Source organism: Amia ocellicauda, chromosome 5 (assembly GCF_036373705.1).
Source record: "Amia ocellicauda isolate fAmiCal2 chromosome 5, fAmiCal2.hap1, whole genome shotgun sequence".
In the NCBI taxonomy this organism is placed as follows: Eukaryota; Metazoa; Chordata; class Actinopteri; order Amiiformes; family Amiidae; genus Amia; species Amia ocellicauda.
Window position 1 is genome coordinate 20113339 of NC_089854.1, and position 12854 is coordinate 20126192.

Sequence of the window (12854 nt, forward strand, 5' to 3'; positions counted from 1 at the left end):
GGCTCGAGTCCCTCCCGACACTCTGATCAATGTGACCTAGTGTCCCAAATATTGAACCGTCAGTGGAGCGTGTATTTGAGAGCCTATGTCTCCATCTTTGAAAAATAATGAACACACTCCCGATTGTGTCAAGCAAACGAAATAGACCTTTCATAAACCTTCAATTTGATTTATCCTGCTTACGGGGGTCGGAGGGAGTTCAATCCAGTTCTAGATTAACTTGCCCTTAATTATGGTGTTTGTACAATCATACCGATACTGGCGACTAAAGAAGAAGCCACCCTTGCTGTTATGTTCTCGAAACTGGTTCTATGTGCAACAACGGAAGGACAATTAAACAATTACAATTACGACACAACACCTTGCATTACCAGGTGCTTCTAGACTAAATATAATTATCATTATCCGATTTTGTTTTTTAAGGAAAAAATATATCTTCCCCGCCGTGTATACGGGCTTGCGGTTGGCTACAGATTCAATTGCAGAATCGAAAGTGTTTCCTCGTGCTGTGGTTCCTTGATGCCTCGTGGATGTTTTGATAAGCTAATAAACCGACTCATTTCAATTAATTAATTAACGATAGTTACAACAATAGAAGACAGCTGTACTTTTGCAATAAATCCGATATCTGCAAAGTGTAAATTAAATACCCGCTTCCATACAAGTTGTCATTATTTTTCTAATGTTATATATTTATTCTAAATATATATATTTTTTTTTATTTTCGTTAACCCATATTTTGTAGCGTATAGAAACGCCTGTATGGAGGCATGTCGGCTCAAACGTTTTCCCTGAACACCAGAACAAAGTACAGACGGCTGTGAAAGTGCCACCGGGGTTACCCCAGATCACGGGCGACAGGCAGGACTGAGGGGTAATGCGGAACATGCGCACCGGGCGTTAGCAGGAGATTGCCCACAGGGTTCTGCAGACCCGGACCGGACCGGCTCGGCACGCTGGATGGAATCCGTCGTCTCCAGGAAGCTCGGCTTCACAAGACATCGATGTGTCATTGCAATAGCCATCGATTACCGACTGACAGACAGAGAAAGGCACCCATGCAGACAGACATCTATTGACAGAGTCCATGCTTTTCAGTTCGGAGACTTGTGGGTGATGTGTTGCGGTGTGGATTTTAAGTGATCCTCTGTGGCCACAATAAAAATCAACACAATGCTCTGCTGAAGGCGACAGAAATATGTCCCTGCCTTATGGCGGCGTGCTCTTTGTGTGACCCGTGGCTCACCGTGATGCCATTGACAGTAATAATTACATTATGTATTTATTTTTATGAAACAATATCTCAACTGATAACACATACAAATAGTTCACAAACAGGTTTTGCTCTGCATGACTAAGTGCATCTCCCTTTGCATATATGCAAGTATGCATGTCCAACAGGTGTGTATGTATGTATTGAATTCTGATACAAATACATAAATACCGTATAACTGGGTATACTAACCAACAGGGTAGTTATAGGCTATATAAATATGTAACGGGCTATATATTGCCAAACCTATAGCCTTCACATGCAGAGGTAGACTAAGCATAATAAAGCACATTTGAGTTTTCCAACTCAACGTTTTCTTATTAATTTGTTTATATGTTTATATATTGTTTATTTGTTTTCTTATTTATGGGCAGACAGTGTCCAGGAACCTCTGTTCGGAAACGTTTCAACGATACACGGAGGAACCGGCTGGTGTCAGATACAGAATCGAATCGAGTTATTTATTATGAATTATAGCCAATGGCGCAATGTTTTAATTACGGCCCGTGTTGTTATCAATCGCGTTGAAAGAGGAGCCCTTCTCTGGCGTCATCTACCCCCACCGAGCGGCCCAGGCCGGAGAGTCCCGAGTCCACAGCCCTCTGTGCGCAACAACGGGCGGCCTGTCCAATGCATGAAACAGCGAGTCTGCAAAACAGCGCGACCCGCCCGGCTCAAATGTACATTCGTTATTCATTTAATTTCATTTGAGATTCAGTCTCCGGTGGGTGAGATCTGTTCTGCGTCACATGGTTTTCCGACCAAATGCCGCACAAACTGGTGAGAGGCAGTTGTGTTTGGATTGTCTGCTTTAGAAAACATTTGAGCCCCCCCCCCCACCCTTTTTTAATTCAGCTTCAAGGAATCTGTTGGATTGTTACTGTCTTAATTACATTGTCTTGTCTTGTAAGTTTTTCTGTATTTAGGGCCTATTTAAAGTTTCAGTTTGCAGACATTAGCTCGGAACAAAATAGCCTTTCCATTATAGACCCGTGCTTTGTGCCCAATCCCGACATGTGCTGTTCTGATCATATTTAACTGGCGTGGGGTAGTATTGTTTTAATTTGAAATATGTCTTGTGTGAATAGGAAATATGGAATATCGGGCCTATTATTAGGGTTTCATATATAAAGGTCCAAGTGTCTTCATAGTGATTTAAACACAGTCAGACTGTGACATTTCTAGCTGTACATTAAGTTGCCTATACATACGGCTTTGGAGTAAATTATTCATCCTAAAAGTAAAACAAACCCCACGCATCCAGCCGCCAGGCCTGACTCGGAGTCCCTGATGGCTTCACAATGGGCGGTTGGTATTATTGGTGATAAAAGGCCCAAATCGCCCCGCTGTAGGGCTGTTCTTAAACACCACCTTATAACCGATCAGTGCTGGGGTGGTTCGCTGGTTGGTGTGTTCGTTTGTTTTGGCAATATTCCCGACGCTGGGGGCAGCAGGCTGGGGGCGGGGGTGTTGTGGCAAACGCATTGTGCACTTGTGCGCTCGCCCCGCCGGGTCTCCCCGTCCTGTGCTCACCGGGGCGCCGCGGGCCTCTGTGTCGGTCCTGCAGGAGCTCGGACACATCATATTGGTAATGATAGCTAATTAGTACGAGGGACTACACCAATGCATTGTGTAACAATAATTATATATATATGTTTTTTGTTTGTTTGTTTATTTGACGATTCTGGTGTAGGAATTTCGAAACACGAGACGGGATAAAGACCCGGATTTAATCAGCCGTGGCATTTGCGGTCGCCTTTAAATCAGATTTATACCCCCCACACCATTCACACAATTAAATAAATACACAATCAGACGCAGTTGGTTGATGTGCCAGCCCTGCCTCGCCAGGTGTGTGGGAGCTTCTCTGGCGATGCCCCCTTGGGATGAGAAGTGGGATTTCTGCAGGATGTCTGTATCTGTGAGTCCTCCCCCACCCTGTTCCACCCAAATTCACCTGTTCTCGGAACTCCTTCCTCACTTTGCAGAAGCTGGGAACTATGAAAAACAGCTGCACGTCTTTACTACAGTACTGCGGCCACGGCTGCTCCTACACCAGCATGCAAACTATAGGCTTCCCGGCAGCCTTAGACAGACAGGAAGACTGCAGTTCACAGAATCGCTTCTTATCAAGGGGGGAACAATCGCTCCAAGCTTTTAATCACACAGCATCATCAGTTGGGTGTATTTCAAAAAATGAATATATAATTTAATTGAATTGAATAACTGAAAACACAAAACCTAGACAATTGCAAACCTCTCGTGAATCGGGCCTACAGCGCTGATGACTGCTTTCCCAGGTGCAGCTCTCAGTAGTGCCACTTCCAGTCCTCAGTTGGGCTTAATTGGCTGTGTTGGGCATTTTCTGTGCTTTCCAACTTTAAAGGAGCCACAGCTTATGTTCCTAAACTAATTGTAAAAGTACACAAAAAAATTAATGCAACACGAATATCAAAACAAAGTTGTCTGCTATAACAGTTACTTAAAAAAACACAGCAGGGACAAAATAATGCACTAGACTAGAGCAAACTGCTCTGAAAACCACCTTGTGTGTGTGCATGTGTGTGGTGCATCAGTGTGAACAGTAGGCCAATCTGTTTGTGAATGTGTGCCTGTGACGGGGTTGTGCAAGAAGGTGTGTGTGTGACACTAGGCCATGCTGTGGTGTGGGGCGTGTGTATGCGACACTAGGCCATGCTGTGGCGTGTCACATGTGTGTGTGATGTGCTGTGGCGTGTGTGTGTGTGTGTGACACTAATCTGTGCTGTGTTTTAGGGTGTGTGTAACACTAGGCCGTGTTGTGGTGTGTGTGTGTGTGTGTGTGTGTGTGTGTGTGTGTGTGTGTGTGTGTGTGTGTGTGTGTGTGTGTGTGTGTGTGTGTGTGTGTGTGTGTGTGTGTGTGAGACGTGCTGTGGCGTGGCGTGGCGTAGCGTAGCGCGACAGTAAACCTGCCTCTGATGGCTTCTAAGCCCTGTAACGCTGCGCATCCCGGCAGGACAGGAAGACAGATTCGTTCTGCAGCTATTTTTAATCCCCCACTTGTGTTCGAGGTGATTGAAATTAGTCATGCGGTTTGTGCAAGACTGAGCGAAGCCCAACCACAGTCCATCTGCCAGAGCTGCTAGGGGTGTTGTTAAACATCACAGCTATGTCGCTTTACACCACCCAGCCAGTGACACACATTCACTCATTTACACAAAATAGACTCATTCACTTCATGTCTCTTCTTTTTTTTTTTTTTTTTTATTATTGCAAAACATACCTTAGAGAAAGCCATCCCTAACAGGTCCAAACACAAGACGCTGGAATGCCCTTTTCACCTCTTTAAAGCAGTTACATTGTTTATCTTTGAACGACCAAGTGCATTTAAACAGAACAAAAAAAAAAAAACAGGATTTGCAGGAGCCCCCCCCCCCCCCGATTGTTTTGCATACAAACAGATAGCGTTCGGTCAGAGGCCACACAGCAGGCTTGTAAGCAGGATCCTTCAGCTACAGAGAAGGTCAGTAACACAGAAAGCTCCATCTTGACTAGTCTGAGAGTTAACATGAAACACTTGTTTGGGAAGGAAAATAATAAACAAACATGGCTACCAGATATAAAATACTGTCCTCGACTCCCTGCCGGTCAGGGATGCTGTTCTTTTGCAGTTGATTTGCAAAATCAGTGAACTGAGCATTGAAGGCCATTGGAAACTCAAAGTCTTTACATTCAAGCAGTTTTCATTAACGGCTCAAATTGAACTTCATATCCACACTTTAGCAGCAGCGTTCCTCTTTGAAAAAACAACAACTTGTCGTCCATTTGACTAGATCATCAGAAATCGGCAGACAGACATCCCCCCCATCCCTTAGGGCTCTGCAGTCAACAGTTCCAGCCCAGGGTACAGAAAAGGGAAGGGAAACGGAGGGAGAGCAGAACAGAACAGAACCGCCCGTCACCTCGCTATCCCGGGCTGCAGACGCCAGACTGATCTGAGAACGGTTCCCAAGTCCCTGTAAACAATCCCGAGCCCCCCGCCCTCACCTGCTCACAGGTGCTGTGACCCACAGGTGCGACCAAATCCTAAATTTGGACAGTGTTGTATCGTCGGCACTAAATGGGAGGACTGGTAAACGAGGGGTTTGTCTGTACAGGAGGGGTGGATAAGAAAAGGCTCCAGTAGAAAAGCCAGCATTAATTATGGTCCCGCTGCCCTGATCTACAAAACGTAAAAAATAAAAATAGTGCAAATCACACTCCTGTCCAGGATGCCTCAGAAATGTTTTAGTTTTGTGCTGTTTGACCAGGGGTGGGGGGGGGGCACATTTACCGAGCTCGTACTGTGCTCCTAATGGGGGGGCAAGACCTGGAAAACTGAGCCATGACCCGGCAGGATCAGGGCTGCAGCTCATGTGTACGCCCTCCCCCCCCTCGACACAGTGTGCAGCGAGACCATCGATCTGGAACTGACTGGTTCTCTCGTTTCCCCCAGAAACACGCCCGACAAATTATAAAGCCAGAGTTTAATGGAAATAGTCCGGAAAAATCTTCAAGTATAAAAAGATTTAGGTATATCTATGTATATATGTATGTGTGTGTGTGTGTGTGTTTATATAAGCACACACACACACACAGTTTGTAAGTGCTTGTTTGTGATGACAGCCATCAACTATGTATTTAATGTTCCTACTCCACCTACACTGAGACACAGCACCGTGTCCCGAACAGCCGGGGCACAGAAACCAGAAGAGGAGCCAGTAAAGGAGCCCAGAGCCGGGGTGTGAAGGCCACTGTGGGTCCGCTGTGTGTCTCAGTCACAATGACACTGAACTCCTCACGATAAACCATTAGTCATATTGTTGTTGTTATTCTTCTCACAATGTACAGATTCACAGATCGGTCGGTCCGTGTGGTGCCCTGTGTGCGTGACGTCCGGGCTACACAGTGATGTACTCCTTGAAGGTGACGGTCAGGCAGTTGGCCGTAACGTCAGTGATGATAATGTTCCCCAAGAAGGGCTGGAAGTGGGGCAGGGGGTCCTCGGCCTCCGGGGGCGCGGGCTCGGGCTCCCGGGGGGGCTCCTCCCGCTCGGCCTGTGTGCACGCGTCCGCCTCGGCCCGGGGCCTCACGCAGCTCAAGTCTATGGGCTCCTCCGGGTTTGAGTCCTGGAAGGGGTAGTGCTGCCCGGTGCTGAGGGGGTAGCCGTGGTGGAGGTGCAGGTCAATGGGCTTGTCCTGGCCCGGGGGGGGCGCGCTGCTGGGGGCGCTGAAGCTCCTGGAGCTCAGGAACCTCTTGCACGGCCCCCGGTCCTGGTCGGGCTGGGAGAGGCTGCGCTTGCGGGAGTGGGCCATGTTGGCGCCCGTCACAGCCCGGCGCTGGTCCAGCCGCGACAGCACACCCATCTCGAAGGGCCAGGGGGTCAGGTTGGGCTTGGTGGTCAGCTGCAGGGGCTGGTCATCCGCCGGCTCCTCTTCCTCTGCCGGGCTCCCAGGCTCCGTTTTGTTCTCTCCAGCAACGTCCGGCTCCCGCTCCCCCTCCGGAGCCCCTCCTCCCAGTCCTGCCGGGGCCGTCGGGGAGTGCCCATTGGTCTGTGTGGGGGAGGCGGGGGCGGCACAGCATGGCTGATCTTTAGCGTCTTTAGAGGCCATGCTGTCCATGGCGCGTCCGTCGGAAACTGTAGTCCTGTCCGGGAGGTTCTCGGCACAGTCTGGCTCGGGCCGCTCTGATCGCTGCTGCTTCTCGGCGCTGTCTGGGTCCCTGCTCTTGGCCTTGGACGGCTGCAGGCTGCTCTCCATGTACTTGCTCATGACGATCACGATGCGGCCGTTCTTGTTCTTGTTCTTGACAATTTTCATCTTGCTGCCAATGCCGTTGTGGCCGACCGCCGCCTCCACCGCCCCCCTGGCCGCTGCCACCCCTCCAGCCGAGCCGTCTTTGCCTGCCACGCCGTTTGAACTCGGCTCCACCGAGGACAGGTGCGCTGGCAGCTTCTTCAGCTCCACGGAGAGGTCCTTCACATGGCCCAGGCAGCCTGAGTCCCGATCACGGGCCCACTTGTGCTGCAGGGCGGCGGGCAGGCTCCAGCTGTGCGGCGGGGCGGCCGGGCCCTTCGCCTCCTTGGCCCTCTGGTACTGCAGGTCGTACATCTTGGGGTCGGGCTGGTAGTGGTGGTGCTTCTTGCTGTTGAGCTGGTAGTAGTACTTCTTCTTGCTGATGGGCGGCAGCTCGGCCGAGCTCTCCTTGCTGTTGGGCAGGTACTGGTGGTGCTTCTTGCTGTTCAGCTGGTACTGCTGGGGCTGGGCCCGGTGGCTCTGGACCTGGTCAGTCTTGGGTCGGTTGTCGTCGTCCAGAGATGCCTCCTGCAGCCCGGAGAGGATGCTGGATCGCCGGGCGAAGGCGGGGAGCTGCAGGCAGAGAGAGAGAGAGGGAGAGAGAGAGAGAGGGAGGGGGGAAAAAGGGAAAATTGTTACTCTGAGAGAAGCAGATGGAATCACAAAAACATTAAAGAGAAAAAGAAAATAAGCACAAACAAACAAAACAGAAACCGAATGAGAATTGTAGAGTGGAGAACAGGGAGGGAGCAGCCTTGCTGCTGAATGCAGTCAAACTGAGGTTCACTGCATGTGTGTGTGTGTCTGTCTATCTGTGTGTGTGTGTTTCTTAAGGAGGAAAGGGGAGGGGAGGGAGGGGGAGTGACCGTGGAGCAGGAGTGGGTCTATAAAATGTCAATGACGGCCTCCCTCTCTTTCTCGCTCCCAGGGGTCCACTTTCCAGGCCATTAGACTCACACTTCAGGCCCTCAGGTCAGTGCTCCCATGACCTCAGCTTACAGGAATGCCCAAGGCAGTGTCACGGCTCAGTGCCGGATCCCCCCCCGCCCCTCCACTCAATGCCCCAGCCATCAGCACTGGAACCAATCCACAATACACCTCTGCAGCCCTGTGCAGGTACTGTAGTAGGGCGGGTCAGAGCCCGGATAAAAGTCAGAGGAAGCCACGAGGGCTCCTAACTCAGAGCCAAGATCTCAGCAGCCCAAGGGCATGTGTGTGTGAGAGAGAGAGTGGGGGTGTGCCCTGTTCATGTCCTACAGTGAAAGCTTGTGGGGTGATCCTTACCTGTACCAGCAGGTGCTTTGGTTTGGGCCCTCTTTTCCGGTACCCCATCAGCTGCTCCTGCCGCTCCCTGCAGATGGAGAGAAAACACCCAGGTCACCCCTCTGATCACAGGTTGGCTGCAGGGCACACCTGTCCACCACACTGTCCACACGCTCCGGTGTCCAGCTGCCCCAGGGTCACTGCATCTCCTCTCTTTCGAGCCACACAGCCCCTCGCCACCGCTAACCTGCCATCCCGGCTCTCTCCTGATGCCGCCATGTCCTACAGGCTGATGCGGTGTTAGTTTGTGTGTCTCTCTCGTGGTGACGTGGCCATCCCTCACAAGTTCATGTGTGTGTAAAACATTGTGTGTTTGGGGATCGTGACCGTGGATAAACTGTGTGCAAAGATCTTACTACCCACAGCACAGGTCTCTCTTTTAGTGTGGTCTAAGTGTCAAGACAGCACAAAGCCATTCTTTAATATAATGTATTAATCTGACTGGTGCTGATATAAATTAATATTAAATTGTATGGTCCGTCTGTGTGAACTGGTGGTAAGTAAGTGACCCACTCTAAACGTACGGGTGTGCACTGGTTTCAAAGAGCGAGAACCTGCCCTCAGATTTGGATCATTCTGATTGTTGTTGTTGTTGTCCTCATTAACAGGATATTGATAATAGCTCAGACCTACACTTCACCTTACAATGAATAGGGGGGGGCCTAATTAATCATTACCGCGGGAGGCAGTGCACACGTTTAACATGTCGTCACTAATGGCGCGGCGTGTAACACGGATTCAATTAGAACAATGAAAACAGTCTAACCGCATAATCCCCCCCCTCCCCACCCCCTGCCCACCGCACACATACCACCCATCCCCCCCTCCCCTGTGCCAAGGCCGTGCCTGGCTATACCCGTCTCGTAATTAGGACCAGGCTTGTGTATATTTTAACGCTTCCTTATTTAGCAGCAACCCCCACCGCCAGCCCATTAAATGAAATAATTATCAATCGCAAGCCTCTAGTGAGGGAAGACCCGAGGAGGGAGACCGGACAGCACGGCGGTAATGAGGGGGCTGTCAGGATGCCGTCGGGCGATGGGGGGCAACCCGTAGTGACACACTGAGTCACAGCAAACTTTCTGCTCCATAAAGCAATAGCCTGCGTGTCGGCTCACACCGGGCGGCCCAGCGGAGGCCGACCCCTCGTCACACAACATTTGGCAATTATGTATACTCTGCATACCCCCCACCCCCCCCCCACTCCCTGTCTCGGATACAACGAACATCATCTCCTGCCTTAATAGCCTCCCTAGGTAATTCCCTTGTGATGACCGTGGGCGATTTTCCTGCGCAGAGCAGCGGCGCTTTAAATGGTGATTACCCCTCCACACACACACACACACACACACACACACACACACACTCCTAACCCTAAACCCACGGCTCCCCCACACACTACCTCTCTCTCGCTTCTTGTGCACCGGAGTGAATTTAAGATTTGCAGTGAGCAACCTGCCCCAGCACAACAAGCACAACCACATAAAATAACAGTTCAAAGCGTGTCGGACCCACACACACGAAACCCAAAGTCTGGACTGCTGAAGCTTCGTTTTATTAGTACTGTAGTAACCTACTACTAGTGGTAACACTAGTAATAGTAATAGTTTGTTGTTGTTATAAATAATAGACCTACAATAATAGATAATAAATGTTTTTAACCAGGCATACAAATTGGTTCCAAAAGGGCAAAACACAATTATAAAAAAGACTAAATCGTGTTCTGTTAACAGGCGTCTCAACAGCACATTCCTGTATTATTTTGAATTTCTGATTTCAATACAAAAATTGTGTTGAGTACTGTTTGAACACCACACTGTGTTGTTTCCTTCACGTGTTTGGTGCATAATAATAATAATAATAATAATAATAATAATAATAATAATAATAATAATAATAGCAGACACTGTCGGTGTGAGTGGGGAGCAGCTGTGCACGGGCCTGCCTGTGTTTTGCTCAGTGACGTGTCAAACACACACGTGGAGTCACTGTCACGGCTGCACTGGTGAGTCACCGGGGGCCCAGCCCTGCCCACGGGCCCCGGCCAGGCTTGCGCTCTGACAGCAGCACAGAAACACTGTGCACAATTACACATCAAATGCACCAACAAGCATTATTATTATTATTATTATTATTTATAATGATAATGATGACAACAATAATACATCAAATAAATAAATAATGTTTTTGTAATTAAAATATTGTTGCGTGTGGTCTATAAACACATAAGCACTTGTGTCGCAGGATTAAGGCTATATTAGCGCAGGCCTTTCCCCTGGAAGCTGCAGCGACAGGCGCTATTCAGGCCCCCTCCCCCTCCTCCCTCGGTGACAGCTCGCACCCTCCCCCTCCACTCTTTACCATATAAGGGCCGTGCGTAAAAGGTTGTGCGTCTCACCTGTTTTGGAAAGCGACCAGGAGCCTCGGGTCCAGGATGTTTTCCTCTGGCTCCCACGTGTTGTATCTACCAGGGGACAGAGCGGCAGAGAGGCAAACATGAGCACCGCAGCGCACACACGCACACACCGATCTGGATCCTGGCTAAATGTCACTCTCTCTCTCACGCATCCCCGGTTAGTTAGTCTCGGAAAGAGAGGTCCACGAAGGGAGGAGATCAGACAGAGTGGCCTGCCCGCCCCCGCTGCACACAGCGCGCCTGCCGCAGCACCGCCGACTCTGTGTTTTTATTTTCATTACTTCTACTAAACCACCTCTGAAATAAGCGTCAGTGTTGCGTGTCTCCTCTCTCTGGGACACGGTGTTCCCAATGCCATTCCGGGAACAGCCTGTGCATCGCTTTACATTAATGTGGAGTAGATGTGATGTAGAGCTACAGAAATGCACAATTGTGGATTTCTTTAGGCTGGAAAAATAACCCGGAATAGCATAGTATTGGTGGGATTTTAGTAATAATGACATGAATCGTACAAAATATTATAATTATAAACCACCACCTTCAGTGTTATTCAGCAAACCCAACACGAGACTAGACTGGTGGCCATTTTAACCTCAGTTTTATACATCTGTGCGTAAGCAGTGCAGAATAATAATAATAATTCAAATAGAACTGGATGACCGTGCGCTGCGCTCCGTCTTCCTCGTATATATTAGTGCTGGCATCCATGTAGTGCGCACACACACACAGGAGGAGAGAGAGAGATAGAGGCGAGGTCTTGCAAAACAGACCTGCAGGATTGTGTGGGAGGCTGCAATTCTGTGCAAATAAAAACACACATATGTATAACGATGGGTGAAATGCTGACTTACTTCGGAGACCAGCCTCTCCACTTGACCAGGTATTCAACTCTACCCTGCAAACAAACAGAAAGCAACACATAAACACCACGATAAAACAGTGACAGCATTAAATCCGGACGATCAAGCGCGAAAAATAATATAATATCATAAACAGCAGCTGTATTAAATGTGTGCTGTCCAAAAGGCGCTACCAGGCATCTGTGCACACGACAGCCCCACAGCCAGCGGCCATCCCGGCGGCGGCTGTATGTGGACCAGGACGCGGGTTTACCTTTCGGACCCGCTTCTTCTCGATGCTCTCCACTGCAAAGACGTGCTCCCCTGCGGCGGGCAGCTCCATCCCGGCTCGGTTCAGAGCCGCTGTGCGTACGAACAGGCAAGCGCTTCAGTCGGTCGGACTGTGCGCTCTTATTCCGCTGGTAATTTTCCTATAGCAAGATTGTTTTCTCTCTCTCTCTCTCTCTCTCTCTCTCTCTCTCTCTCTCTCTCTCGCGCGCGCGCTCTCTCCTCCTCCCCCTTCCTCCTCCTCCTCTACTCGTTCGCTCTCTCTCTCTCTCGTCTCTGCTATCTTCTCTTTCGCTCTCTCGCTCTCCCTCGTTCTCTCTAGTGCTCACTGGCAATCAGCAAGCTAGATATGAGACCTGCGAGGATCCGCAGAACGGAGCTCATGCAAAGTGCCGGGAGTGTGACGTCAGGGTCGATGAAGGAGGGAGGGAGGAAGGAGTGATGGAGGGGAGGGGGTAGGGGGCGCTTCTACAGGGTTCTCTTCTCATGTCGGAACTCCGGGATGCTGATCATGACTGGCACTGCAAACTGGGAGCGATAAAAATTATAGTCTTACAAAGACAAATGGACGCACGGTCATGTCAGACATCATCATTCATATTCATAATATCAATAAAAACAACAGACGCGTATTAATCATACACACACGTATATGTAGCGTATGTATGTATGTATGTGTGTGTATGTGTCCGTATGTATGCATGCATGTATGTATGTATGTATGTATCTACATATAAACACACAGACTATTTATTCTTAATTGTGATGTACACCGTCTGAAGTCGTTTACCGCCAGAGACACTTGCAAATTGCGTGAAAAATAAAGCAATACAAACTGCATTACGTTGATTCACTTTTTGGGGAGTATTTTATTTTAGCGTTTGTCACGACGCATTTCATTA

At 49.3% G+C, this 12854-nt stretch overlaps 1 protein-coding gene across 1 annotated transcript; it reads right to left on the reverse strand.

Annotated features, from left to right (window-relative positions):
* Positions 1–4516: 4516 nt before the first annotated feature.
* cbx4 (chromobox homolog 4 (Pc class homolog, Drosophila)) lies at positions 4517–12282 on the reverse strand. Its single transcript, XM_066704197.1, has 5 exons — positions 11939–12282; positions 11677–11720; positions 10808–10873; positions 8371–8437; positions 4517–7659 (listed from the first exon to the last, which is right to left on the reverse strand). Exons 1-5 carry the CDS (start codon positions 12005–12007, stop codon positions 6193–6195), a joined length of 1713 nt encoding a protein of 570 aa, XP_066560294.1. The 5' UTR covers positions 12008–12282; the 3' UTR covers positions 4517–6192.
* Positions 12283–12854: the final 572 nt, after the last annotated feature.

Excerpts from the sequence above, each read along its gene's own strand:
- cbx4 (XM_066704197.1), bottom strand. The coding sequence starts at position 12,007 with ATGGAGCTGCCCGCCGCAGGGGAGCACGTCTTTGCAGTGGAGAGCATC. Across the intron at positions 8,438-10,807 it reads CTGGTCGCTTTCCAAAACAG|GGAGCGGCAGGAGCAGCTGA; the intron begins GTGAGACGCACA and ends CTCCATCTGCAG. Across the intron at positions 7,660-8,370 it reads CAAAGCACCTGCTGGTACAG|CTCCCCGCCTTCGCCCGGCG; the intron begins GTAAGGATCACC and ends CTCTGCCTGCAG.